Genomic DNA, 26,186 nt, shown 5'->3' on the forward strand with positions numbered 1-26,186 from the left:
ACTTCTCTTAATGTTTATACCCATAGATTAATGCTACTCTCACTTTTGGTTAGAGAAGCTTCTCTTTTCAGATAGCAGTGACCTTGGGATGACTCAGAAGTCACCATAATGCTGAAAAGAAGTGCAGAGGTGTGCTCAGAACTTCAATATCTCTATCACACCTTCCAAGGCTCAGGGTCCATTGCGGAAGAGGTGGCGGAAAGAATGTAAGAGGCCAAAGGAAGGATAGGACTCCTTACAATGTGCTCCTCCAGACACAAAATGGCCTGGATATCCATAACCTCACAGTGCTGATACTACCTACACAAGACCATCATAATATGAGGAAAAGATGATGACATCATATTAAAAGAGAGACTGATTGAGAGGGGAAAACATACAGTGGAGAGTGGAGTTGCAAAGGGGAAAGTGGGGAAAGGAGGGAACTACCATAGGTTATCGTCTATAGTCATGGAAGCTGACAATAAAAAAAAAAAAGTTTTTTAAAAAAACCCTAGAAACCTAATGTCCATCTACAGGTGAATGATAAATTGTCTATATAATAGAATGTTGTCAAGCAATAAAAAGGAAGAAACGATTAATGCATATAACAACAATATAGCCTAAAAGGCCAAACAAGAACTATGTGCAGGCTGGGGAGATGGTTTGGCAGTTAAACCACTTGTGTAAAGCCAATCAGCCAAAGTTCAATTCCCTAGCCACCCACATAAAGCCAGAAAACATTGGTATGCAGTGGCAAGAAACCCTGGTGCACATGCACAAGTACACACACATACACACACACACAAGTAAATAAAGTATGCATTTTTATTTACTTTTTGTTCATTCTTATTTATTTAGTTGAAAGCAACAGAGAAAGAAAGAGGCAGAGAGAGAGAATGGGTGTGTTCAGGTGTGACCTTGTGCACTTGTGTCACCGTGTGCATCTGGCTTATATGGAATCTGGAGAGTCAAACCTGGTCCTTAGCCTTCACAGGCAAGCGCCTTAACCACTAAACCATCTCTCCAGCCCAACCATGCTATTTTTGTTTGTGTTTGTATATTGTTCAATGGGATTTAAGGATTATTTTGTATTTTTCTCCACCTAGCCTACTATTGGAATCTTTCTACTATTCTTCCTACCCACAACTTGTTCACTTCTCTTTCCAACCCCTTTTACATAACCCTCTCCTTATCCCCTCTTCCTTATTCTCCATAACTACAACCTTCAATAGCCCCAATAACCTCTAAACTCGATGTAAACTAACTTCCCTCTCCCAGATACCTGGGCCACCTCTAGCTTTTTTCAAACTTAAGAATAGCCCTCACACAATTCACCCTACACTACTCCCAATTCTAAGTAACCAAAACCCTAGCATACTTATATCAGCCTTGTTCTTTTACACACCAGAAATTACTGGGGTCGAAAGAAACATTTTTATTAATTTTTATTAGGACATCTGCACAACATTCATATCCAACAGCTTGAGTCACTACTGCTGTTACTCAGTGAGTAATATATAAGTCACATCTGGTAACTTGAGCCCCTAACCTGAAGATGTAAGTTCTGACTTACACATCTAAGAATATAATAGGGGCTGGAGAAATGGCTTAGTGGTTAAGCACTTGTGTATGAAGCCTAGGGACCCTGGTTTGAGGCTTGATTCCCCAGTACCCACATAAGTCAGATGCACAAGTTGGTGCATGTATCTGGAGTTCATTTGCAGTGGCTGGAGGCCCTGATGAGCACATTCTGTCTCTCTCCCTTTCCCTCTTTCTATCTATGTCTGTCTGTCACTCTCAAATAAATAAATAAAAATAAAGAATTTTTTTAAAAAAAGAATATAATAGATAACTAGAAAACTCAAGCATTGAAATAACTTGAGATGCAAAAATCTCTACATAATAATACAAGAAACAAAAAAATGAAGACAAAATAATTCTTCCAAAAATTATAAATCTGACCAAAATGACCTGCAGTGAGACTGATGTAGATGAAATGCCATAAAAAGAATTCAAAATAATGATTATAAGTATACTCAAAGAAATAAAAGGAATCAAAGAAAACAAACTCCTGAAGAATACAGGAAATCAACTTAATGAAATAAGGAGGTTGATACAAGATATGAGTAATGAAATAGAAATACTGAAGAAATACTAAAAATGAAAAATACAGAAAATCAAATTTAAAACTATATAGAGAGTCTCACCAATAGAATGGATCAAGGAGAGAACAGACTATCTAAGATAGAAAATAAGGTGGAAGATATAGAATATTCCAACAAACAGACAGACAAACTATTAAGAAGGTATGAGTGGGGATTTCAAGATATTCAGGATACTATGAAGAGATCCAACTTAAGAATTCAAAGTATAGAAGAATAATTTCAATCTAAAGTCATAGTAGTATTTTCAACAAAATCATAGAACAAAATTTCCCCAAGAAAGGGAAAGAGATGCCAATACAGCTATAGGAAACATTTAGAATACCAAACAGGAAAAAAAAAAAACTCTCCTCAACATATAATTAAACTACTAAACACAGAGACCAAAGAAAGTATATTAAAAGCAGTAAGAGAGAAGTACCTAGTCACCTATAACAGCATGACCATCAGGATAACATAAACCTTAAAAGGTTGGAGGGATAGCTCAGCCGCTAAAGAGCTTACCTGCAAAGCCTAATGACCCAGGTTTTATTCCCCAGTACCTACATAAAGCCACATGCATAGTGGCACATGCATCTGGAGTTTGCACCAGCTAGAGGCCCTGGCATACCCACTCTCATTCTCTGCTTGTAAATAAATAAAAATATTTAAAAATACACAATGGCTTAGAATTGTGTATTCCTAGTTCTGATAGATAACTGCCAACCAAGACGACCATATACAGCAAAACTATCCATTATAATTAAAGGAGAAACAAGAACCCTCCATGATCAAAAAAAGAAAGGAAGAAAGAAAGAAAGAAAGAAAGAAAGAGAGAGAGAGAGAGAGAGAGAGAAAGAAAGACAGACAGACAGACAGACAGACAGACAGACAGACAGACAGACAGACAGACAGAAAGAAAGAAAGAAAGAAAGAAAGAAAGAAAGAAAGAAAGAAAGAAAGAAAGAAAGAAAGAGGCTAAAGAAATACATGACCACTAGGCCAGATCTATAGAAAATACTTTAAAGGATCCTTTGGACTGAAGAGAAAGAAAGCACATACATGAAACCACAGTAAAGAATAAACCATGCTCAGATAATAGTTAATGCAAGAGATAAACAGAAAAACAGCAAGCACTACAAAATCAAATAGAATGACAGAAAGAAATATATACTTTTCAATAATAACTCTTTACATCAGTGGTCTTAATGCCCCAACAAAAAGACACAGACTTACAGACTGGATTAAAAGGCAGGATCTTTCTGTTTGTTGCCTCCAAGGAACTCACCTCTCCATAAAATACAGACACTACCTTAGGGAAAAAAGATGGAAAATGGTAGTTCAAGCAAATGAGCCTAGGAAACAAGCAGGTGTTGCTATTCTGATAGGATAGACTTCAAACCAACATTATTTAGAAGAGATAAAGAAGGTCACTTTATACTGGTTAAGGAAAGAATCCAACAAGAGGACATTATAATTCTAAACATATGTGCACCAAACTTCATGAAATAAACACTATAGATGTAAGAGCACAGATAACCCCAAGCACAATGGTAATGAGTGACTTGAATACCCCTCTTTCACCAATTGATAGATCATCACAGCAAAATATAAACAGAATAATCTGGATTAAATGACATCATAGAACAAATGGACCTAACAGACATCTACAGAGCATTCTGCAGAATGCTGAAGAATACGCATGCATTCAACAACACATATAGCATTCTCTAAACGAGACCATATATTAGGATAAAAAGAAAATATTAACAAATACAGAAAAACTGAAATAATTCCTTGTATTCTGATCACAATAGGATTAAACTACAAATAAATAGCGAGAAAGACTATAAAACATACACAAATTCATGGAAATTAAATGATACAGTACTGAATGATAAATGAGCCATTGAAATAATCAAGAAGGAAGTCTGAAAATTCCTATAACCTAATGATAATGAAAGCACAACATATTGAAACCTGTGTAAACCAGGTGGTGAACACCTTTAATCCCAGCACCTGGGAGGCAAAGGTAAGTTCAAGGCCACTCTGACACTACATAGTGAATTCCAGGTCAGCCTGGGCTAGATTGAAACCGTACCTAATAAAGGCAATCTTGAAAGAAATTTTTTAAATGTTTATTTATTGGGCTGGAGAGATGGCTTAGCGGTTAAGCGCTTGCCTGTGAAGCCTAAGGACCCTGGTTCGAGGCTCGGTTCCCCAGGTCCCACGTTAGCCAGATGCACAAGGGGCTGCACTCGTCTGGAGTTCGTTTGCAGAGGCTGGAAGACCTGGCGCGCCCATTCTCTCTCTCTCCCTCTATCCTATCTGTCTTTCTCTCTGTCTGTTGCTCTCAAATAAATAAATAAAAAATTTTAAAAAAATGTTTATTTATTTATTCATTTGAGAGAGAGAGATAGAATTAGCATACTAGGGCATCTTGCCACTACAAATGAACACATTCATGCACCACTTTGTGCATCTGGCTTTATATAGGTAATCCAGGCCATCAGCCTTTTCAAGCAAGTGGCTTTAACTGCTGACCCATCTCTCCAGCCCACTAAGAGGGAAATTTAGAGCTTTAAAGCTGAATGTGGTAGTTTTAATGTATTGCCCCATAGACTCAAGTTTTTTGTTATTTTGTTTTGTGAGATAGGGTCTCACTGTACCCCAGGCTGGACTGGAACTCACTCTGTAGTTCCAGGCTGACCTCAAACTCATCTCGATCCTCCTACCTCTGCTAGGATTAAAGGTGTGTGTCACCACACCAGGCAACTCAGGAATTTATTTATTTATTTATTTATCTGCAAGCAGAAAGAGAGAGAGAGAGAGAGAGAGAGAGAAAGGAGATAGAGAGAGAATGGGTGCACTAGGGCCTCCAGCCACTGCAAACAAACTCCAGATGCATGTGTACCCTTGTGCATCTGGCCCACATGGGTACTGGGGAATTGAACCTGGGTCTGTTGGCTTTGCAACAACTAAGCCATCTCTCCATCCTGGAACTTTTTTTTCTTTTTCTTTTTTTATTTATCTGTTCTTTTTTTTTTTATTTATCTATTTGAGACAGACAGACACAGAAAGGCAGAGAGAGAGAAAGAGGGAGAATGGGAGCTCCAGGGCCTCCAGCCACTGCAAACAAACTTCAGATGCGTGCACCCCCTTGTGCATCTGGCTAACATGGGTCCTGGGGAATCAAGCCTTGAACCGGGATCCTTAGGCTTCACAGGCAAGCGCTTAACTGCTAAGCTATCTCTCCAGCCCCCATCCTGGAACTTTTTGATTAAACTCCCTACTTGAGACTTAATAGACAGATCCCTGCTATGGGAGGGAGGGGTGGTGTCACTGGGGGTAGATCTTGGAGTCCAGCCCTATGGTGTCTTTGAAGGCAGATCTTAAGTCCAGTCCTGAGATATGGATAGCAGCTGGGGCTCTGGTGAGCTTTTTGGTGCTGGCTGTTTGTAGATGTCTTTCTGCTTGAGTCTGTGAAAATAGATCAGTTTCTTCCACCACTGATGATGTTCCTCTGGATCCTGTAAGCCTGAAATAAACCCCTTTCCTCCCAGCAACATGAAGCTGATTGCAACAAGTGTCTATATTAAGAAATTAGATCACTGTGAGTTCAAAGCCACCTTGAGACTACATAGTGAATTCCAGGTCAGCCTGGGCTAAAGTGAGACTCTACCTCAAAAAAAAAAAAAAAAGACAAATGAAATTAGAGAGGTCACAAATAAATAACTTGATGAGGCCCCAAATCAACAAAATTAGAGATAAAAACAACGCCATTATACCAGGTACCAACAAAATTCAGAAAATCATAAGGATATATCTTAAGAGCATATATTTCATTAAATTGGAATATCTGAAAGAAATGTATGAATATCCAGATATCTATGAACTACCAAAGTTAAATCAAGATGAGATAACCCATTTAAACAGACCCATAACAGTTATAGAACCAAGTAGTTATAAAAAAACAAAAATTTTCCAAGTAAAAAAAGTCCAGGCCCAGATGAATTCACTAGTGAATTTTATCAGACCTTCATAGAAGAACTAATACCAATGCTTCTCAAACTATTCTATATAATAGAAGAGGAAAGAACAATATCAAGCTCCTTTTAGAAAATAAGTATTACCTTGGTATCAAAACCAGATCAAGAAAAAAAACAAAAAAAAAAAGAAAAGTACCAACAAATCTCCCTCATGAACATAGACACAAAAATTATCAACAAACCGGATGTGGTGGTGCACGGCTTTAATCCCAGCACTCGGGAGCAGAGGTAGGAGGACTGCCATGAGTTTGAGGCCACCCTGAGACTACATAGTGAATTTCAGGTCAGCCTGAGCTAGAGTGACACCCTACCTTGAAAAAACAAAAAATATATATATACATACATACATACATACTGGGCTGGAGGAATGGCTTAGCAGTTAAGGCATTTGCCTGGGAAGCCAAAGGACCTTGGTTTGATTCCCCAGGGCCCACATATGCCAGATGCACAAGGGGGCACATGTGTCTGGAGTTCATTTGCCGTGGCTAGAAGCACTCTCTTTCTCTCTGCCTCTTCCTCTCTTTCTTTCTCTCTCAAGTAAATAAAATATTTTTTAAAAAAATTATCAACAAGCCAGGCATGGTGGCACATGCTTTTAATCCCAGCACTCAGGAGGCAGAGGTAGGAGGATCACCATGAGTTCAAGGCCACCCTGAGACTCCATAGTGAATTCCAGGTCAGCCTGGGCTAGAGTAAGACCCTACCTCGAAAAAAAAAAAAATTTATCAACAAAATATTGGTAAACCAAATGCAGGAATATAACCAAAGATCATCCTGAGCTAGTGAATTTTTTGTTTGTTTGTTTTTTTGAGGTAGGGTTTCACTGTAGCTCAGACTCTCCTGGAATTCACTATGTAGTCTCAGGGTGGCCTCGAACTCATGGCAATCCTCCTACCTCTGTCTCCTGAGTGCTGGGATTAAAGGCGTGCGCCACCACACCCGGCCTGAGCTAGTGAATTTTCTTCCAGAGATGCAGGTATGGTTCAATAGCTAATCAAATCAATAAACATGCCATACAAATAGACTCAAGGACAAAAATCACAAAATCATCTCAATATATACAGAAAGGGTATTTGACAAAAATCCAGCATCACTTTGTGATAAAAGTCCTAAAGAAACTGAGAGTAGAAAGAAAATATCTCAATATAATAATAGCTATATTTGACAAACCTATAGCCAACATTATACTAAATAAGGAAAAACTTGAAGCATTTCCACTAAAATCAGGAACAAGACAAGAGTGTCCACTGTCCCCACTTCTATTTAATATAGTACTGAGAGTCTTAGCTACAGCAATAAGACAAGAGACACAAATAAAAGGGGTACAAATAGGAAAGGAAGAAGTCAAATTATTATTATTTGCAGATGATATGATTCTATAAATAAGGGACCTTAAATACTCTACCAGAAAGCTGTTTGAGCTAATAAATGCTTTCAGCAAAGTAGCAGGATATCAAATTAATACACAGAAACCAGTAGTCTTCCTATATATTAATAATAAACATGTTGAGGATAAAAATCAGGGAAACACTCCCATTCACAATTGCCTCAAAAGAAATAAAGCAGGGGCTAGAGAGATGGCCTAGCACTTGCCTGTGAGGCTTAAGGACCCAGGTTCCATTCCCCAGTGCCCATGTGGGCCAGATACATAGGGTGGTGTATGCGTCTGGAGTTTGTTTGTGGTGGCTGGAGCCCTGGCACACTCATTCTCTCTCTCTCTCTCTCTCTCTCTCTCTCTCTCTCTCTCTCTCTCTCTCTCACTGATTCTTTCTCTTTCTGTCTCTCTCAAACAAATGAGTGAATAAAAATAAAGTACCTAACAAAGAAGTGATGAAACACTGTAGGAAATAGGCAGTTTCTTGGTTAAGCAGACAGATAGGGGAGAATGGCCCTTGGTAGGTGACTATATTATAACCCAAGATGGCAAAGAGGGTGACCCCACTTCCTCCTTCTTTGTCTAAGTGAATTTTTCCTGCTGTGGGCTGGCTTGGCAGACTGGCTTGGTGGACTTTCTTGGACCTGTAAAATACTGTATGCATCATCCAGCACATTTGTCTTCATTTAAGCTAACTAATCATAGACTGTGGATGGGTAGGCTTCCTTCATTTGATAAAAGTGCAGCTTTGGGCTGGAGAGATAACATGGAAGTTAAGGCACTTACCTGCAAAGCCTAAGGACTCATATTTGAATTTCCAAGTCCCATGTAAGCCAGACACACAGTGACACAAACATGCAATGTTGCACATGTGCACAAGGGTTTGCATGTGTCTGGAGTTCATTTGCAACAGCTAGAGGCCCTGGTGTGCCCATTCTCTCTCTCTCTCAAATAAAAATAATATATATTTTTAAGTCCAGCTCCTATTTGAGACTGATGGATTTTACTGGTCTGAAAATCCCTTTGCAAAAAGGAGTCTGTTCCCTCTGCTTTCTTTACCTTCTACTTTAAAATAAGCTGTATTCTTTTTTTAATTAACCACTTTACTTGCAAGTAGAGAAAGACAAATACAGAGACAGAGAGAAACTGGGTATGCTAGGACCTCTAGCTGAACTCCAGATAGATGTTAACTCAGGCAGCTACAGCCATCTGATTTTTGACAAAAATGCCAAAAATATTCATTGGAGAAAAGACAGCCTCTTCAACAAGTGGTTCTGGGAAAACTGGATATCTATATGTAGAAGGATGAAAATAGATCCTTGTCTTTCTCCATGCATAAGAATCAAGTCCAAATGGATCAATGACCTTAATATCAGACCTGAAACTCTGAAACTGCTAGATAAAAAAGTAGGAGAAAGCCTTCAACATATTGGCATAGGCAATAACTTTCTGAATATAACCATAATTGCTCAGGAAATAAAACCACTAATCAACAACTGGGATCTCATGAAATTTCAAAGTTTTTGTACAGCAAAGGACATTACTGCAAAAAGACAGCCTACAGTATTGGAGACAATCTTTGCCAGCTATACATCTGACAGAGGATTAATATCCAGAATATACAAAGAACTCAAGAAACAAAATAATAGGAAATCAGACAACCCAATTAAAAAATGGGCTATGGAACTAAGTAGAGAGTTCTCAGAAGAAGAAATACAGATGGTATATAAACATCTAAAAAAGTGTTCTACATCCTTAGCCATCAGGGGAATGCTAATTAAAACTACTTTGCGATTCCATCTCATTCCTGTCAGAATGGCTATCATCAAGAAAACAAATGACAATAAATGCTGGTGAGGATATGGAAAAAGAGGAACCCTTTTACACCATTGGTGGGAATGTAGTCTGGTACAGCCATTGTGGAAATCTGTGTGGAGGTTCTTTCAGAACTTGGAATACATCATTCCAAGCACTTATGGCTTTTAAAGTTTGTGTTAAATAATCTGCTGTGATCATGATGGGCTTGCCTTTATGGGTGACTTGCTTTATTCTCTCTAATTGCTTTCAATATATTTTCTTTGGTTTGTGTGTTTAGTAGTTTAATTACAACATGGCAAGGAGAGGTCCTTTCTAGGTTTTGTCTGTTCAGTGTTCTAAAAGCTTACTGTATCTGCACTGTCATTTCTTTCCCAATTTGGGGAAATTTTTCTTCTATGATTTTATTGAAAACACCTACTAAACCTCTGTATTGAAATTCCTTTCCTTTTACTATACCCTTAATTTTTATGTTTGATCTTTTCATAGTGTCCTGGATATCTTGAAACTCCCATTCATACCTTCCTAGTAGCTTGTCTTTCTCTTTGTTGGACTGTATTAGACGTTCTGTTCTCTCCTTCATCCATTCTAATGGTGAGACTTCCCACAGTTTTTTATTTGACCAACTGTGTTTTTCAGTCCTAGAATTTCTGCCTGTTTTTTTTTTTTTTCAGTATTTCTATTTCCTTACCCATGTCTTATAATGACTTCCTTATTTCATTAAGCTGGTTTCCTGTGTTCTCTTGGATTCCTTCAGGAGCTTGTTTTCTTCTTTAATTCCTTTGTTTTCATCTTTGATTTTTTTAGTATAGATAAAATCATTTTTTAAATCTTTGTCAGGCATTTCATCTAAAATAGTCTCATTGGGGGCCATTTATGATGACTTTATAATTTTTGGTGGGATTGTATTGTCTTGATTTTTTGTTTTTTGTATTATAATGTTGCAATTTTTTGCATCCTGAGTTAATTTGATGCTTAGGTTTTCTAGGTGGTGCTCTTAGATTTGGAAATCCAACTTTATGCACCTTCAGAGTAGGAGTTTAAGGTGCCAAGTGTAGATCTTATACTCCAATCCAAATGCAGAAGTAATTCTAGGTGTTGAGTTTGCCTGCTATTCACATATTCTAGTGGGCTGGGAGGGCAATTTACTGGCAAAATTCTAACATTCAACTGAGCCATATACACATTCAATAAAAACCAGCACAGAGTATGCAACTGTTGGGATTGAAACAAACAAATTACCTTAAAAAGCCAAAATCCCTAAGGGTGTGCATTGCTCTACACCCTTAATCCTGTCAGCTGGGAGGTTGAGATTTGTGTTCTGAAATGGGTTCCAGATTAGCCTGGATCTGAATTGGACCCTGCCCCCAATAATAACAGAAGAAAAAGACAAAGGCCCTATGAATCTGAAAGCATCAAAGGCAACCATAGTCAACTCCCAAATATAGCTTAATTGAGACTGGTAAAGCCAAACAAGAATATGTAACCCATAACCTTCCCTGACATAGAAAGAGAAATTAGCACTTCCAGTGAAGGTCTATGTACCTGCTTTTTAAAAAACTATTTTATTTTTATTTATTTATTTGACACAGAAAAAATGAGGGATGAAGAGAGAGAGAGAAAGAATAAGCATGCCAGGGACGCCAGCAACTGCAAACAAACTCCAGATGTGTGTGTCCCCTTGTGCATCTGGATAACGTGGGTCCTGAGGAATTGAACCTAGGTCCTTTGGCTTTGCAGGCAAATGCCTTAACCCCTAAGCCATCCCTCCAGCCCTGTGCCTGCTTTTTTGTCAGTCAGTCTCATTATCTTTTCAGGTGTCTTCCAATCTCACCAATGCTGAGTGCCCACCTCTATCTCTCCTTATGCTGTGGAGCTGGTGCTCTGATCAGCAGTACTGGATGCCCTGAACCAGAAGCTGAATGCATTCTCGGGAGGGTCATGGTTCTGTCAGTTGGGGGATGGGGAGAGTGCAGGAAGCCTGTAGTACTGGAACTGCTCAGCTGGTCCCGCTTGTGTCCCTTTTAGCAGCTCCTCTGCTATCTCCCCTTCAAATTTCTTGACTTTGCAAGGAGGCTGATGAGGTTAAAAATTCCCTTGTTTGGTCTCTGCTCCTAAAGCTAGGCGCTGGACACTGGGCAGGCACCGAGGATCTGTACATGTCCACACAGATTGGTCAGGTCAGCAAGCTCCTTGGTGGGATTCTGACCAATTTCCTCCTTTCTGATAGATCTTAGTCTCTCCTGTTTCTCTGCTGTGGCCAATAAAAACCTATACACCTCAGTGTGGAAGTTCTTGAGACAGCTAAAAATTGATTTACCATGTGATCCAGCTATAGCACTCGTAGGCATATATCCTAATGACACTTTTCACTACCTTAGAGATATTTGCACAGCCATGTTTATTGCTTCTCTATTCACAATAACTAGGAAATGGAACCAGTTCCTCAACAGATGAATGGATAATAAAGATGTGGTACATTTACACAATAGAGTTCTATTCAGCAGCAAAGAAAAATGAAATTTGCAGGGAAAAAGATGGATCTAGAAAAGATTATACTACATGAGGTAACCCAGGCCCAGAAAGCCAAATGTTGCACATTCTCTCTCATATGTGGAGCCTAGCTACAAATGTTTAGAGTTGTGTGTGAACTAAAACCAAAAATTGGTAGCAAACTGGGTGTAGAGGCATAAACCTTTAATCCCAGTACTAGGGAGGCAGAGGTAGGAGGATCACCATGAGTTTGAGGTCATCTTGAGAATACAAAGTAAATTCCAGGTCACCCTGGGCTACAGTGAGATCCTACCTTGAAAAACAAACAAACAAAAAAAAAAAAGGTAGCAGAGGCCAGTAAGCTAGAAAAATTCTATAAGGGAGGGAGGAGAGGGAAGGACTTAAGGGGCTGGTATTGTATATATGTAAGTAGAAGAACAGATTACAGGTAGTGGAAAGGCCCAAGTCAGACCAGGCGAAGAGGTTGAGTAAAAGAAGGGTGCAGGTAGGGTCAATCAAAATTCAAAATATTCTGAATAAGACATATGAAAGACTACTTTTTTGGATAATGGCACATCCAGAAGCCAAAAATTGTTACTAGAAACTTTTCAGTGCCAGGGATGGGATACCTTCCAGTATGACAGAGGATTAACCTCTAGGATTTACAGAGAATTTATAAAACGAAGTCAAACAACAAACAACCCATTCAAAAACTGGCTATAGCCAGGCATGGCTTTAATCCCAGCACTCAGGAGGCAGAGGTAGGAGGATTGCTTGCTATGAGTTCAAGGCCAGCCTGTGACTACATAGTGAGTTCTAGGGCAGCCTGGCTAGCATGAGACCCTACCTCAAAAAAAAAAAAAAAAAGCTAATAATAATGATTTTGGAAGAATATTTAATATAAAATTAAAACAGATCTTCCTGGACTGTAGAACTGAATAAAGAGTTTTCAAAAGCAAAATATAGATGGCCAATAAATATCTTAAAACATGTTCTACATCCATAACCATCAGGGAAATGCAAATTAAAACTATTTTGAGATACCATATCACTTCTGCAAGAATGGCTATCATCAAGAAATCAAATGCAACTGAGTGCTAGTATACACTTTTAATCCCAGGAGGCAGAGGTAGGAGGATTGCTATGAGTTCCAGGCAAACCTAAGACTACATAGTGAATTTCAGATCAGTCTGGGCTAAAGTGAGACCCTACCTCAAAAAAAAAAGAAAAAGAAAAAGAAATCAAATGCAGTAATTGCTGACAAGGATGTGGTGAGAGAAGAACTCTTCTCCATTGTTGGTGAGAATAAAAAGAGGTGGAGCCATTATGTAAATCAATGTGGAGATTACTGAGACACCTAAAAATAGATTTACCATATGACCCAGCTATACCACTTCTTGGCATATACTCCAAAGACTCTGCTTGATTTCTCAGTGACCTTGCTGCCCAGACATGGTGGTACACGTGTTTAATTCTAGCACTCAGAACGTAGAGGAAGGAGGATCACTGTGAGTTCAAGGCTACCTTGAGACTACATAGTGAATTCCAGGTCAGCCTTGGCTAGGGTCTGTAGGATACTTTCCAGACATTTACCAGCCAGAGAGGCCCCCAATGTCTCCAAAACATTACAGGCTATTGCCAAAGCTCTTTGTTGCCCACCAGAACTAAATGATAAGATCCTTTTGCTGAAGACTCCATGTGCTTGGGCTGCAGGACACCGAAATCAAGCTGGAGTTGAGCTGGAAACCTCCTCCTTATTGACTGTCAGGATGTTGGAAATACCTATGCAGCCTGTTGGGGAGAAAAGTCATCAATAGTCTTAATGAGCAGAGGATCCTGTAAGCTATATGTCTGGCCAGCCAGGCCAAATGTACCAACTGGTGTATGTCTGTTATGGGAGAAACCATCTGCTCTCTGAATGGACTTGAAGCCCACTCCTCCACAGGAGGAAATTCTTGCCTGGTACTGAAAACCTAATCAAAAGCCTTTGCCCTAGGAGGGAAACTATTACTGTTGTCTGGCTAAATGGATATATTTTGCCCATCAAACTGCTCTCTAAATACTTATGTTTATGCCCATATATTAATGCTAGTCTCACTTTTGGTTGGAGAAGCTTCTCTTTTCAGATAGCAGTAACCACTTGGGTGACTCAAAAACTCACCAAAGTGCTGAGAAGTGACAATGGAGTGTTCAGCACTAAGTGAAATGTCTCTATCACACCCTCCAAGTCTCAGGGGCCATTGCAGAAGTGATTGAAAGAATATGAGCAAAAGCAAAGGAGTAGTGCTTACAATACTGTCTTGAGAACACAAAGTGGCCTAGATATTTGTGCCTCACAGTGGCTGATGTTACCTACAAAAGACCTGCATAGTAGGTGGGGAAAAAAAGATGATGAAATCAAAATAGAAGAGAGACTAGATGGAAAGAAGGGTTTCAGTGGAGGAGGGATTTGGGAGGGGGCAAAGGGAGGGTGGTAGGAGATTATGATCATGGTACAGTGTTTTTATTTATGGAAGTTGCCAATGAAATGGTTAAAAATTTTTGTGCAGTATGTAGTTCTTTCTACATATAATTCTAGGTAATGAAAAATAATCTGTTGTGACAGAAGCCAATTAGTGGCTTTCTTTCTTAGGATGGGGTTTCAGGGTAAATCAGGGACATTATAATGGGAAAATGAGCAAAGAGTATAGTGTGCTTTTTGGACTATGAGTATGTTCTTAACCTGATTTTGATTGTTTCACAGGCATACACATATGTCTCAGGAATGCAAGAATATATCTTGTGGATTCCGTTTACTGGAATTCCCAGTAGACATTAATAAAGCTATTGAAACACAAATAAACAAATAGGAATCAAATATAATTTTGCTTTGGTCAACACCAGAGCAGTGCCTCTTAAGATAAACTAACAAGCACTTATTTCATGTGTGTTGAATGGATAAATGGCAATGAAGAATGCAAATGTGTTCTCTGCAGACACCTCACTTCCCCCTACCTCTTTTGTTCACCCGTTTGTCCCTGGTAAGAGGGCTTCCTCTTGGCAGTCAGTCTGGTCATAACACTGCACATAGCTCTGACCTATCCCTGTGGGACTAAGCCATTTACCTCCCCTAAGTCAGCTCTGGGCACATCATAATGCTGGAGATTCTTTCCATTCTGGAACACATTACCCAGGTCGTTTCTCACTGATTTTTCCATTTCTGCCCTAGAGTACTTTTTTTTTTTTTTTCTTTTTTGGTACTGGTGACTGGGTTGAAGTTTTTGAAGTGATCTGGATATACCAGTCTTCCACATTCCACACTTGGTTCCTCCCTTGCTTAATTTTCTAATTCAAAACAACCCAGTAAATGTATCTTATTAAACCAAGTGTCTGCATAATGAAAGGCATCATTCTTGGGATTTTCAGTAAAGAAGATGGATTGAAAATATTGGAGACAGATGGGCAAAAAAGCCAGAACACTACCTGACTTGCAGTGAGAGCTCATGTGGAGTAATTCATGAACACACCCAGATTTTTTTTTATTTGCTTGAGAGAGAAATGGGGGATGGCGCACCAGGGCATACAGCCACTGCAAATGAACTCCACAGGCATGCGCCACCTTGTGCATCTGGCTTATGTGGGTCCTGGGCAATCGAACATGGGTCCTTTGACTTTGCAGGAAAGTGCCTTAACCACTAAGCAATCCTTCTATCCCCACACCCAGGTTTCTTAAAACTAGTGTTTCTTCTTAAGAGCAACTAGGAAAGTTAACATGGGGATATTTTCCCAAGTACATGGTGCTTGTAGGGCTGAGGCAGCTTTGGGAAATTCAGAGTGCTCTCCTGGCCCCTGAAGGATATGGCTCCGTTTCCTAGGAGTGCCTTAGCTCTGGCTTGAAAACAGGCACAAGGGCTTATCCAGTTTTGAATTCTCTTTGAAGATTATTCCCATATTTGTTTCTCTGAAATTAACATATTTGTGTTTGTTAATTCCACCTAATAAGTTGAAACCAATGACCTTAAAGAATTCCGCTCAGTGACCTGAATGTTCTTCCAAGAATCCAAGCTGTGTTCACCCAGCCAAGTGCATGGGAAACTACTTGAGGTGGAAGCAACTGACTTCTCAGGCTTGTTGGGGTGAGGAGGCCCCAGAACAGACCCCCTCTCTTGCCTAGCACAACTGCTGCCTCCCTGCATTCATCCCAAGATTGGCCAGCAAGTGTGTATGTGTTGCAAAGTGTTTTGAGTCAAGAGCCAAAGAGCCCTGACCTCCCACAACACAAAATGCTGCTTTCAGCTTAAATATACACTGGAAAAACAAATGTAATCGTGTGGAAACCAAATTACAAAAGGAAAATTTTCATCTAGCGCTCCCTGGACCTCCATGGCATTGGATTTGGCTTCAGTTTATATCTTTCCCTTGGCGGAGAAAATATGCTCAAGAATGAGGAGTCCAAGAAGGACGTCTGGAGTGGGACCATGGAAAACGGTCGCATGGCCCTTGGAGGCCGGATCTTGTTCCTTTCCTTTTACCGCATTCCCAGCAAAAGAACCAGTCCCCACTGCAGACCTCCTTTCTAGGACGCACAAGTCAAACTGGTCAGCGCTAGACCGGCTCGCCCCGCAGGCCCCGCCTTCACTGAGCCACGGCTCCGCCTCCGACCCGCCCAGGCCCGCCCTCGGCCCCGCTGCCTGCTCGGCCCAGATCTGCAGCGAGCGCCGGGTGCGGCGCCACCGCGGTGGGGATGTGACCTTCCGCGCCGCCCGGCCAGGATGACCAGAGCCCCTGCCCCGCGGCGCCCGCGGCTCGCCTCTGCCTTCCGGGCGCTCTGACCGCGCGCTCTCGGCCGCCCGGCTTCCCGGCCCCGGCTCCGCCATGCCGCCTCCTCCGGGGCCCAGCGCGGTCCTGGGCACCGCGCTGCTGCTGCTCCTGCTGGCTTCCGAGTCCTCTCACAGTGAGTACCTGCGGGCCTCGTTGAGCCCAGCGCTCGCAGAGCGCGGCGCCCCTCCCGCACCTTGCCAGGGCATCCAGGCGCTGGGTGTCCTAGACACCGAGGGATTCCATTCCGGCCCCAAGTATACCGGCCCTGGGCATCCCGGGTATCTCGGTCCCCGGACATCCCAGGCACCCTGCCCCGAGCGTCACGGATCCCGGGCACCCCGAACCCCAACATCCCATCCCTGCGCGGACGAAGGCTGACGGCGCGCCTCTCTCCCTGCAGCCGTGCTGCTGCGAGCGCGCGAGGCGGCGCAGTTCCTGCGGCCCAGGCAGCGCCGCGCCAACCAGGTCTTTGAGGAGGCCAAGCAGGGCCACCTGGAGCGCGAGTGCGTGGAGGAGCTGTGCAGCAAGGAGGAGGCCCGGGAGGTGTTTGAGAACGACCCGGAGACGGTGAGCGCGTGCCGAGGCCTCGGGGCGCCCAGGAGTCCGCGTCCCAACTCAGCCTGCGCAGGCCTAGGAGAACCAGGGACTGTGGCACCCCAGACACCTTTTCCTGGAGTCCCGATGTCTCAGGATACTGGGCCCCTGAGTTCTGGGCACCCTACGCCTGCACTTCCACCGTTTAAGCCCCATATTCCATGGTGAACCCAGATCTTCTCCTTCGCAGGGGCCTGAGGGGGCAGGTCCTTGAGTGTGTGCTGAGACCCAGCAGTAGCCTCTGAGGACAGCGCTTTAATAGACATGTCCAGGGCTGGGGAAATGCCTCAGCTGTTTAAGGACATGTCTAAACTGAGCCTCCCTTTACCCCAGGATGAAAAGAGGAGCCTGTGATATAGGCAAAATATGGTTAAAAACCCAGTTTTCCTTATGGTCCTCTCTCCAAGCTGGGTTGGAAATGAGGGCGTGGCTGCCCCTTGGTCCTTCTCCAGAGGGACCCAGGGTTTTTCTGAAAGAGGAATTGAAAGATCTTAGTTAGGACTGGAATTGCTTGCAGCAGCAGGTCCAAAAATATAATGACAGGAATTGTGCAGAGAACACGCATACCGGAAGGTGAAGAAGGGCCTGCACCTGCCTCTGCAGGGGCTGTACTGGTCCAGGACAAACGTCTATTAATAATGTCCTTGGGGAATGGGGTGGGCGAGCTGAAGACTGCATGCCCACGTGTTCCCGAGAGTTTCTGCAGGAGTTGAGTGTGAGAGCAGGACAGTCCTCCCAGTGGTGTAAATGTATGGGGGTTGGGGCATGCCTGAGGTTAAGATCCAGGCTGGCTGGTGCAAAGGACATCCTGTCACCTATGGCTGCCAAGTCGGCATGATTTCACAGCTAAGTTTTTGGTTCTGTCGGAATTTTTCTTTCAAAGAATTCTTCTGAGATGAAATAAGCATCACATGTGATTAAAAAGAGTGGGTCTTGTATGAGCCATGCAGGTCTTTTCGGCCTTTGCTTTTATTTATGTCTGATTGGTTGACTGGACAATCCCTGTCAGGTCTGCTTTTCTGACAGCAGCATTACAGCTTTGGCTGTGCTACCCAGTGTAGAAGCCAAGATCAGATGATGGGCTGTCTCCCTCAAGCGCTCACAGGCTTTGCTCCTCTTAGAGGCAGGTGGGGGCTGACCTTTTTCCAGTCTTGCTGTTTTCCTATTTCTTTGATGAATCCTGGTAGCTCAAGAGTCCAGCCACTGGCAGGTCTAGGGCAGAGCTCCTCAACCCTAGTTGCCTGGGCTATGGCCTCCAGAGGCTGCTTCAGTGCCCTCCAACCCTCCCCTCCCCTGGAACATTCTGACATTCAGAGTGGAGTGGAGCATGGGATAGGGCTTGTGGTGACAAGAGTTGAGAGCAAGGCCACCGCCCAGTTCACAGAGCCCTGCCCCTCTGCAGCCTGCCTGCCAGGACCGACAGGCCTGAGCTGGCCCCTCCTGGCTGTCCCAACATGGGGCTGCTCTTCCCTGAGTCAGGTCCCACTGGTTTTAACTGCTTTTTGAGTTTTAATTATAATTTTATTTGCAATGATGTGAAATGAAGGCATGAAGAATACTTGAGACTCTGTCTCTGTAAAATAACTTCTATGTCGTGTGTGTGCGCGCGCACGCGCGCACGCAGGCATGCACCGTGGAGTTCCTTTTCTGTTTCCATTTGTGTGAAACTTTAGGCTAAAATGCTGGAGAGTTCCCTTCTGTCCTATGCTCGTCCCCATCAGGACTTGGCAGATACCTGTTCCCATTAGAAATCTCTAGAATTGTCCAAAATCCCATTCTCTTTCCCACCACCATACCCAAATAACACCATGTGTGCTTTCCTTTCAAGGATCAGCTTCCCAGTTGAACACCGCCTTTGTAGGAAAGCCCCCACAGCACATGGATTGTTAGCCCTGGTGTCCATACAGAGGGGTCCTACTTTTAGGCCAGGACAAAATGGAGTCACCAAAGACAGCAGGGTGGCAACAGACACAAGGAAGTGGGTCATCCACATTCCTCAAGGAACCACTGAGCCATTATTCCTTCCTTTCCTAACAATGCCCCAGGTCACCTGGTCACTGCTCTGGTCTCACACCCTAGCTATTTGAAATGGCTAGGGTAAAGAACAAAGGAGTTATTTTCCCTTCCTCACCTTCCCCCAACTGAAGAACTCTATATAGCCCACTATCTGTAATTTCATAGTTGACTGTGCTTCACTCTTGAAAGTCAGTCCTGGCAGATCATGTTTTCCCTGAATAAAAGCTTCCATCTTTGCCTCAGAGTGGTCTTCATGGTCTTGGTCACTCCTGAACCTTACACTTTCCTGTAGCTACCATTCTTTCTCCTTCCTCACCCCTTACCCCATGCCTCCAGAAATAAGAATCAGCAGAGGCTCTGGCATTATCTCCCTAAGAAATGTTAACTTAGTTTTCCTGGCCTTGAAATGTAGCTCATTTCATGTTTTGGATGAGGCTTGTGAGATGTTCTAGACAAGGGATATGTCCTGGGCTCATGGGCTCACCTGGATCCCAGTGTGCCACAGTGAAAAGCTGTGATCTGCACATCACCTTCCAGACCAGATTCCCAGATGGTTCTAGGAAATCCTTACCCATCTAGGCAGGGCCCACACATAAATTGATTCTGCAACTGGGGTTATAGCATAAAAGCCCCAGGTCTGAGAGTCCCAAAAGCTTAGCCTCCCTTTCTCATACATCAATTGAGTCCAGTGGCAGACACTGGCAAAAGAACAGATAGAGAGCTCCAGTGACCCCTAGTTCACCTTTCACGCACTGACATGAGCTTTAAGTTTAAATAGAGGAAGAATTAGACTAGAGGCCATGTATGCGTAATTAAGCACTCCTGGTCAGGGTGTGACCTGGTTGATCATAATTGATCTCAGTTCTGGTTCTATAAGGTGATCAGAAGGAGTCCTTTCTGCTTGAAGGAACAAGCTGGTTCTCAGGAGATGGTTACTTCTGCTCCAGAGAAGAGCCTCGCCTTCAGAGATAATTGTTCTCAACTTAGGGGTAGTCTGAGGCTCTGCTGTCTCTGGTACCTGAGGTGACTGCAGGTTTATGACAATGTCTAGCTTTTTGGGGATCTGGAACAGGACATTATAAAAAGCTCACAGTCAGATGTCTCCTTGCTTTTATTTTTGTGCCTCCGGCTTAGAAAGGGGATGAGATATGTATGCATCCCCTTTTATATAGGCATTCCCTGAGGGATTAACATGCTTACATGAGGGAGTAAGCAAGTGACCCAAAGTAAAGGCAACAGGCAAAAAAAAAATTATGGGCAGGTTTTAAGTTCTTTGGGCCCAAAGAAAGAGTTGGTGTTTTTAGAACAAAAATAGCTTTTAAGTACCTGTTAGAGTCTTGCTGCTCCCACCCTGCTATCCCTGAATTTAGGGTTCTCGGACTCGCCAGTGCTCTGCATGGTGTCTCTACCAATTATACTTAACACACACCTGTCCACATCCAGCTTCTTCACCTTGCCATTCCCAGGGACAGGGAGTGAGTAAGAACTTGGCCCTACCCTTCCCCCAGCTGGGTGGACTTGGCCAGGGCTCTGGGCTTCCTCCCCAGGGACCTGATCAGTGCTCCAGGTGTGGGGGAAGAGCCCCAGTTCTTCCTGCTCTATTTTTTTTTTTCCTTGCTGTTAGGAAGGGAAATACCAGACCTCAGCCCTCTAGTCAACAGGGGGTCTTTCTCAGTAGCCAGTGTTTTCACATACCTTCTGCTGGGAGGGGACACTGGTCCTCCTCTGCACATTTCCTGAGTGCCTCCTTCCACATTCCTTAGTGGGTGTGGTGGGTGCGTCCTGTGGTAGCAGCCCTGGCCACTTCTAATCACTTTGTCCCTCCTCTCCCCCACTGCTTCTCTGCTTATCTCGTTTCCCTTTATATTGTTACTGTCCCTTCCGGGCACTTCACTCTCCCTGGCCAGATTCCCTGTCTCAGCTGCTGCCAGCTCAGAGAGCTACTGCCTATGCTGTCACTGTTAACACCCAAGCTCTCTCCAGGCTTAGTCCTCCACACTTCTTCAGGAGCCTTTTACTAATTTGCTGAATCCTTTAAGGCTAAGGTGGGGCTTCCAGAGAGGGTGTCTGCTTCCTGAAGTTGGTCCAGAGCCTTATCCCAGACAGAGCCTCTGACAGGTTCTTGGAACCCACCTACAGGCAGAAAAACTCAGGCCTGGTTGCTGGTCAGCACCTTGCTTTATTTGAGATACAAATAATATTGCAAGATTCACAACAGGCCACCTGTGAGTAATCCTTGTATGAACTCTTGTACGAGCTAACTGAAGGAGTGCCTCTCCTTCTCCTGCAGTTTCTGTCTGTCTTATTCTCTGTGTGTCTCTGGCTCATTCTTCTTACCCCAGATGTGGTGGTCCCTCTCCATTGTTGCAGCTTAACTTTGGTAGGATTTTGGGGTTCTGTCAGTTTAAAAGGCCCAGGTGACTCCACATCTACCTGCCAAGGACCTTTTTTCCTAAGATGGTGGGTTCTTTAGGGACAGCTTAGGGAAAAGCCATTTCCTGAGCAGATGGAAGCCTCTATGTCTCCCTTAGGACACCACTTGATAGATACAGGGGCCCAGTTGTTGAGATGGAGTAATGGTGGGGGGTGTCATAGCAGGGAAAGGGACCCTCTGAGAGGGTTTCTGGTCAGAAGAGGACATCCATATGAAACACCCACTCAACCCTGCCTAAACAGTTGTCCCCAAAACATCCACACACAATCAGTCACACACAGACACATAGACATATGATGTATGATAATTACATGGTATATGTGCGCATTCCTATTCTTACGTAGACATACATATTACCCAGAGTTACACAGAAACAAGCAAGTATATACTTACATACTTTTCTTTCCTAGCTTATCTCTTGGGTTTCCCCCACCCCCAACATTCTGCTCCCTCCCTTCTGGCCATCTCCTTAGGGATTTTACCACTGTAGTCCTTGAGGGTAGGACACCGTTGTCCAGGGTCACAGAACTGTTGCCAGCTGGCTGTTCCTCTGCAGAGCTGACTTGGCACAGATTTGAAGCTGACAACTGGGCCAGCAGATGGGTCTGGAGGTAGGCTTGGAGAGGAGGTAAGCCCCTCAGGTTTTGGGACCTTCTGTAGTGTAACAACAAAGTGCCCAGCAACTGTGGATGATTCCCAACCCCTTTCAGACTCAGTGTCTGTGAAAACTAAGACATTTGTAAAATATCCTTTAGAAGAAAGCAAAGTGAAGAGCTCTGAAGTCTGAGCTGAGGCCTGGAAAGCCCAGCCCACCAGGATACTCACCTCATGGCTCTTGGCTAGGTCCCAATTTCCTGCATGTATTGTTGCCTCATGACCTGTGCAGGTGAAAGCTGCAGCTCTTTCTACCAGGCAGAGCTCCATGTCTGAGGCTTAGGGCTTAGGGTTAGGTTGGAAACCTTCATCTGCTGACAGCCATACTGTCTAGCACTTTCATTGCAAACACACTAGGGTTGGCCCTGAGAGAGTAGAAAGAGAATTTTTTTAAAAAAATTAAATGTTTTTTAAGGAGCTGGTAGTAAAAGCTGGAAATATCAGTTACTTCCTTCTTGGTGCTGAATGGACATAAAATGCACAGAATACGCGATGGTTATTTGTGCTCTTCTGGAGTCTGTCTTGCCTTCTGTTCTTGAATGTTTTTGTGTTGGTTCTTTTTTCATTGACAACTCCATAATTGTAGACGATAAACCATGGTAATTCCCTCCCTCCTCCCACTTTTCCTTTTGCAACTCCACTCTCCATCATACTTTTCCCCCTCTCATCAGTCTCTCTTTTAATTTGATGCCATATTCTTTTCCTCCTATTATGATGGTCTTGTGTACATAGTGTTAGGCACTGCAAGGTCATGGATATCCAGGCCATTTTGTGTCTGGAAGAGTGCATTGCAAGGAATCCTACTCTTCCTTTGGCTCTCACATTCTTCCCACCACCTCTTCCACAATGGACCCTGAGCCTTGGAAGGTATGATAGAGATGTTTCAGTGCTGAGCACTCCTCTGTCACTTCTTCTCACCACTATGGTGCCTTCTGAGTCATCCCAAGGTTACTGCCATCTGAAAAGAGAATTTTCTCTAACCAAAAGTGAGAGTAGCATTGATGTATGGGTATGAACATTAAGAGAAGTGCTTACTGGGCAGTTTGGTGAGCATAGTATATACATTTAGCCAGACAGCAGCAAATGTTACATCCCTAGGGCTCACGACTACCCCTGTCATCAGTTTTCAGTGTCAGGCATGTATCCCTCACATGGAGCCGGCCTCTTGTCTTCTCTCAGCATTGATGCCTTGGTAATGAAATTCATGTTCTCACAACTGTCCTCAACCTGTTATAGATTTTTTTATATATTTTTCTTTATTTTTGGAGGGGAGTAGGGAAAGAGAACTGTCACATTAGGGCCTCCAGCCTCTGCAGATGAACTCCAGATGCATGCATCACCTTGTGCATCTGGCTTACATTGGTTCTGGGGAATCAAACCTGGGTCCTTTGGCTTTGCAGGAAAGCACCTTAACTGCTAAGCCATCTCTCCAGCCCAATAGATCTAATTTTATGAGAACCTCCTAACAAAGTGCACTCCTGGGCCCAAACTGTACTGTCATGCCTCAGTGAGCTTTCAGCAGGCAGCTCATATCTGAGTAGCACCAGTGCCCTTCCCCAGGTCAACTGCACCCAGATGGATGGTCTCAGGCTGAGCCACTTGTATACCCAAAACTGCCCCTTGTAGAGTTGTTCAGTTTTAAAGCTCTGAAAGTGTCTGCTAGAGTTCAGAAGCTCTTTTCGGCCTCTTGGCCCTTTTGTCTTTGCAGATTGAGAGCACCTTGGGGGCCACAGGTGGTGTGCTTAGTGTGCTCAGAGTGTTCCTAAGCCTCAGGTCTCCGTGGGAATGAGTCAAAAGCAATGCTTATGGACAGGGCTTTACACTTATTTCAAAACTGACAATGAGCCAGGCGTGGTGGCATATGCCTTTAATCCCAGCACTTGGCAGAGGTAGGAGGATCACTGTAATTTCAAGGCCACCCTGAGAATACAGAGTGAATTCCAGGTCAGCCTGGGCTAGAGTGAGACCCTACCTCGAAAAAAATAAATAAATTGACAATGAGACAGCACCAAAAGATAACATGGTACTATAAACAATGTGGTATCCAGGGTTCCTGGCGCAGTCTGAGTGAAGGGGAAGGAGAATCACCACAAGCCCTGTGCATACATGGCTACATCAGCCTCATGGCACTCCACCAGAGGCTGCAGTCATAGTCCCTTTCTCAACCCCACTGCATCTAGAGATGCAGTCACTGTCAGTTCCCAAAAGCACATGACCCTGCTTTTATAAGTCAGGAACAGGCATGAATGCTGTAGTTGCTCCTGGGTTTTAGAGCTTGGGGTTGGCCCGAGTCTAGCCACCAGATCTTATGCTTTAGTATGTTGAGGCCCTGAAGTTTAAGGGATTTGTCTACATTTCCTCCCAGAGTGGCACAGATGACACTCAGACCCCAGTTTCCATGTTTTGCTGTGGTAATGGGTACCTTCCACAGTGCATGAAGTCTACAGTAAGACCTCTTCCCACCCTTGTGACCACTGAGAAGCATCCTACCAGGTTCTCCAAGCTACACTATCACTGTCTGAAGCTTCCTCATGAGCCCTGGGTTGTGTCAGCATTTTGTCATGTAGCCTTGTATGATCAGATAACATATTATTTTGGTTTTCTCAGAGACACATATAGCAACATGTGATGGGAATTTTCACAGCCACCCTCTAGGGAAGATATTCGAGATGGATGGCCACTAACAATTATTTTCTTTTACTTTTTGCATTCTCCTCATCCCTTACTAGCTTCTTTTTGTCTAGTTAGTGCTATAGCCCCTCTACACCTCCCCCCTCCCTCAATCAATGGCTACCCAGCCATTGTATGGACTGTCTTTGTCTCTGCCCTTGTTTGTTCCCTGGTCACCTGTCATGTGGCCCTGCCCTACAGCAGGGGCTGCCCAGCTTTTCTCATGGCCATCAGGCATCAAGTCATCTTTTTGGCCCTGAGGAGTACATGGCCTCCTTCTCTGGGGCCAGCACCAAATGCACAAATGCTGTAGATCATCCTCCACAGCCTCTATGTTCACACAGTGTCCATGTCAGAAGACCTCCACAAGAACAGTCAAAGCATTCCATTCATTCCAAACTTAATGGTTTAAAAGACAGTTTTGCTGTCTTAAGGCTTTAGGGGTCAGAAGTCTAAAATGGATGTTATGGGGCTGAAAGTGGGCTTCAGAGTGCTATGGCCATGGACTTGAGGAGACACCATACATGACCTTTCCCAACCCCAAAAGATGCTATGTCATCAGTAAGGCCAGGCAAGTTGAATTCTGCTCAAGCAGCCACCTTGCTGGCCAATTCCTTGGCCTTTCTTCAATACTGAATATTTTGAGGTTTTTTTCCTGCTTCCACTGGTAAGCCAGGACTATCTATCACTAGACTAGCTAGCTAGCAACCTAGAACTCCTCACCAGGCAGCATAGGAGTGACAGTCTCCTTGCCAACACTGTGCTGCCCACCACAGAGGTTTCCAAAAAACTGGTCAGTGCCTGACACTCATCAGTCCCTTAGTGACTATAGCCATGCTCAGTTCAGTTCCAGTTGGTTCACAAGTAAGTCTGCCTCTTCTAAGAGGCAAGGTTCTGGGGTCTGCTAGAAGTATCACCATTTCCTGACACTTTGTCCCTGTTCTTGCTGTGAGCAGCCTCACCATTCACCCTTATAAGTGGCATTATTATGCTTAGCCTTGAGAACCTAGGCATGTCCTAGAGCACTGCAACAGAAGCCCACATAAAGTGTGTCCCCTTGCACCAGAGAGCAAAGCCTACTAGCAAGCACACACATTACTCTGGAGAGGTCAAATCATACATTAAAGAGACAGACCTACTCTACCTTGTGCTTTGTAGAACCA

The 26,186-nt window shown here is 43.5% G+C and overlaps 1 protein-coding gene and 1 long non-coding RNA gene across 3 annotated transcripts in view; both read left to right on the forward strand.

The window, feature by feature from the left end:
• LOC123459388 overlaps nt 1-16,495 on the forward strand; it is a 70,828-nt gene extending 54,333 nt beyond the window's left edge. Inside the window, exon 3 of the long non-coding RNA XR_006636285.1 lies at nt 15,838-16,495. This is a non-coding gene — a long non-coding RNA (uncharacterized LOC123459388). The remainder of the gene's footprint in view (nt 1-15,837) is intronic.
• A 199-nt stretch (nt 16,496-16,694) lies between these two features.
• Nucleotides 16,695-26,186, forward strand: part of Gas6 (growth arrest specific 6) — a 36,026-nt gene continuing 26,534 nt past the window's right edge. For both annotated transcript variants that reach the window (XM_045145757.1, XM_004663377.2), the window contains exons 1-2: nt 16,695-16,788; nt 17,056-17,222. In XM_045145757.1, the coding sequence (XP_045001692.1) occupies nt 16,710-16,788; nt 17,056-17,222 (246 nt within the window). In that variant the 5' untranslated portion in view covers nt 16,695-16,709. The remainder of the gene's footprint in view (nt 16,789-17,055; nt 17,223-26,186) is intronic.

Source organism: Jaculus jaculus, chromosome 3 (genome assembly GCF_020740685.1).
Source record: "Jaculus jaculus isolate mJacJac1 chromosome 3, mJacJac1.mat.Y.cur, whole genome shotgun sequence".
Classification (NCBI taxonomy): Eukaryota; Metazoa; Chordata; class Mammalia; order Rodentia; family Dipodidae; genus Jaculus; species Jaculus jaculus.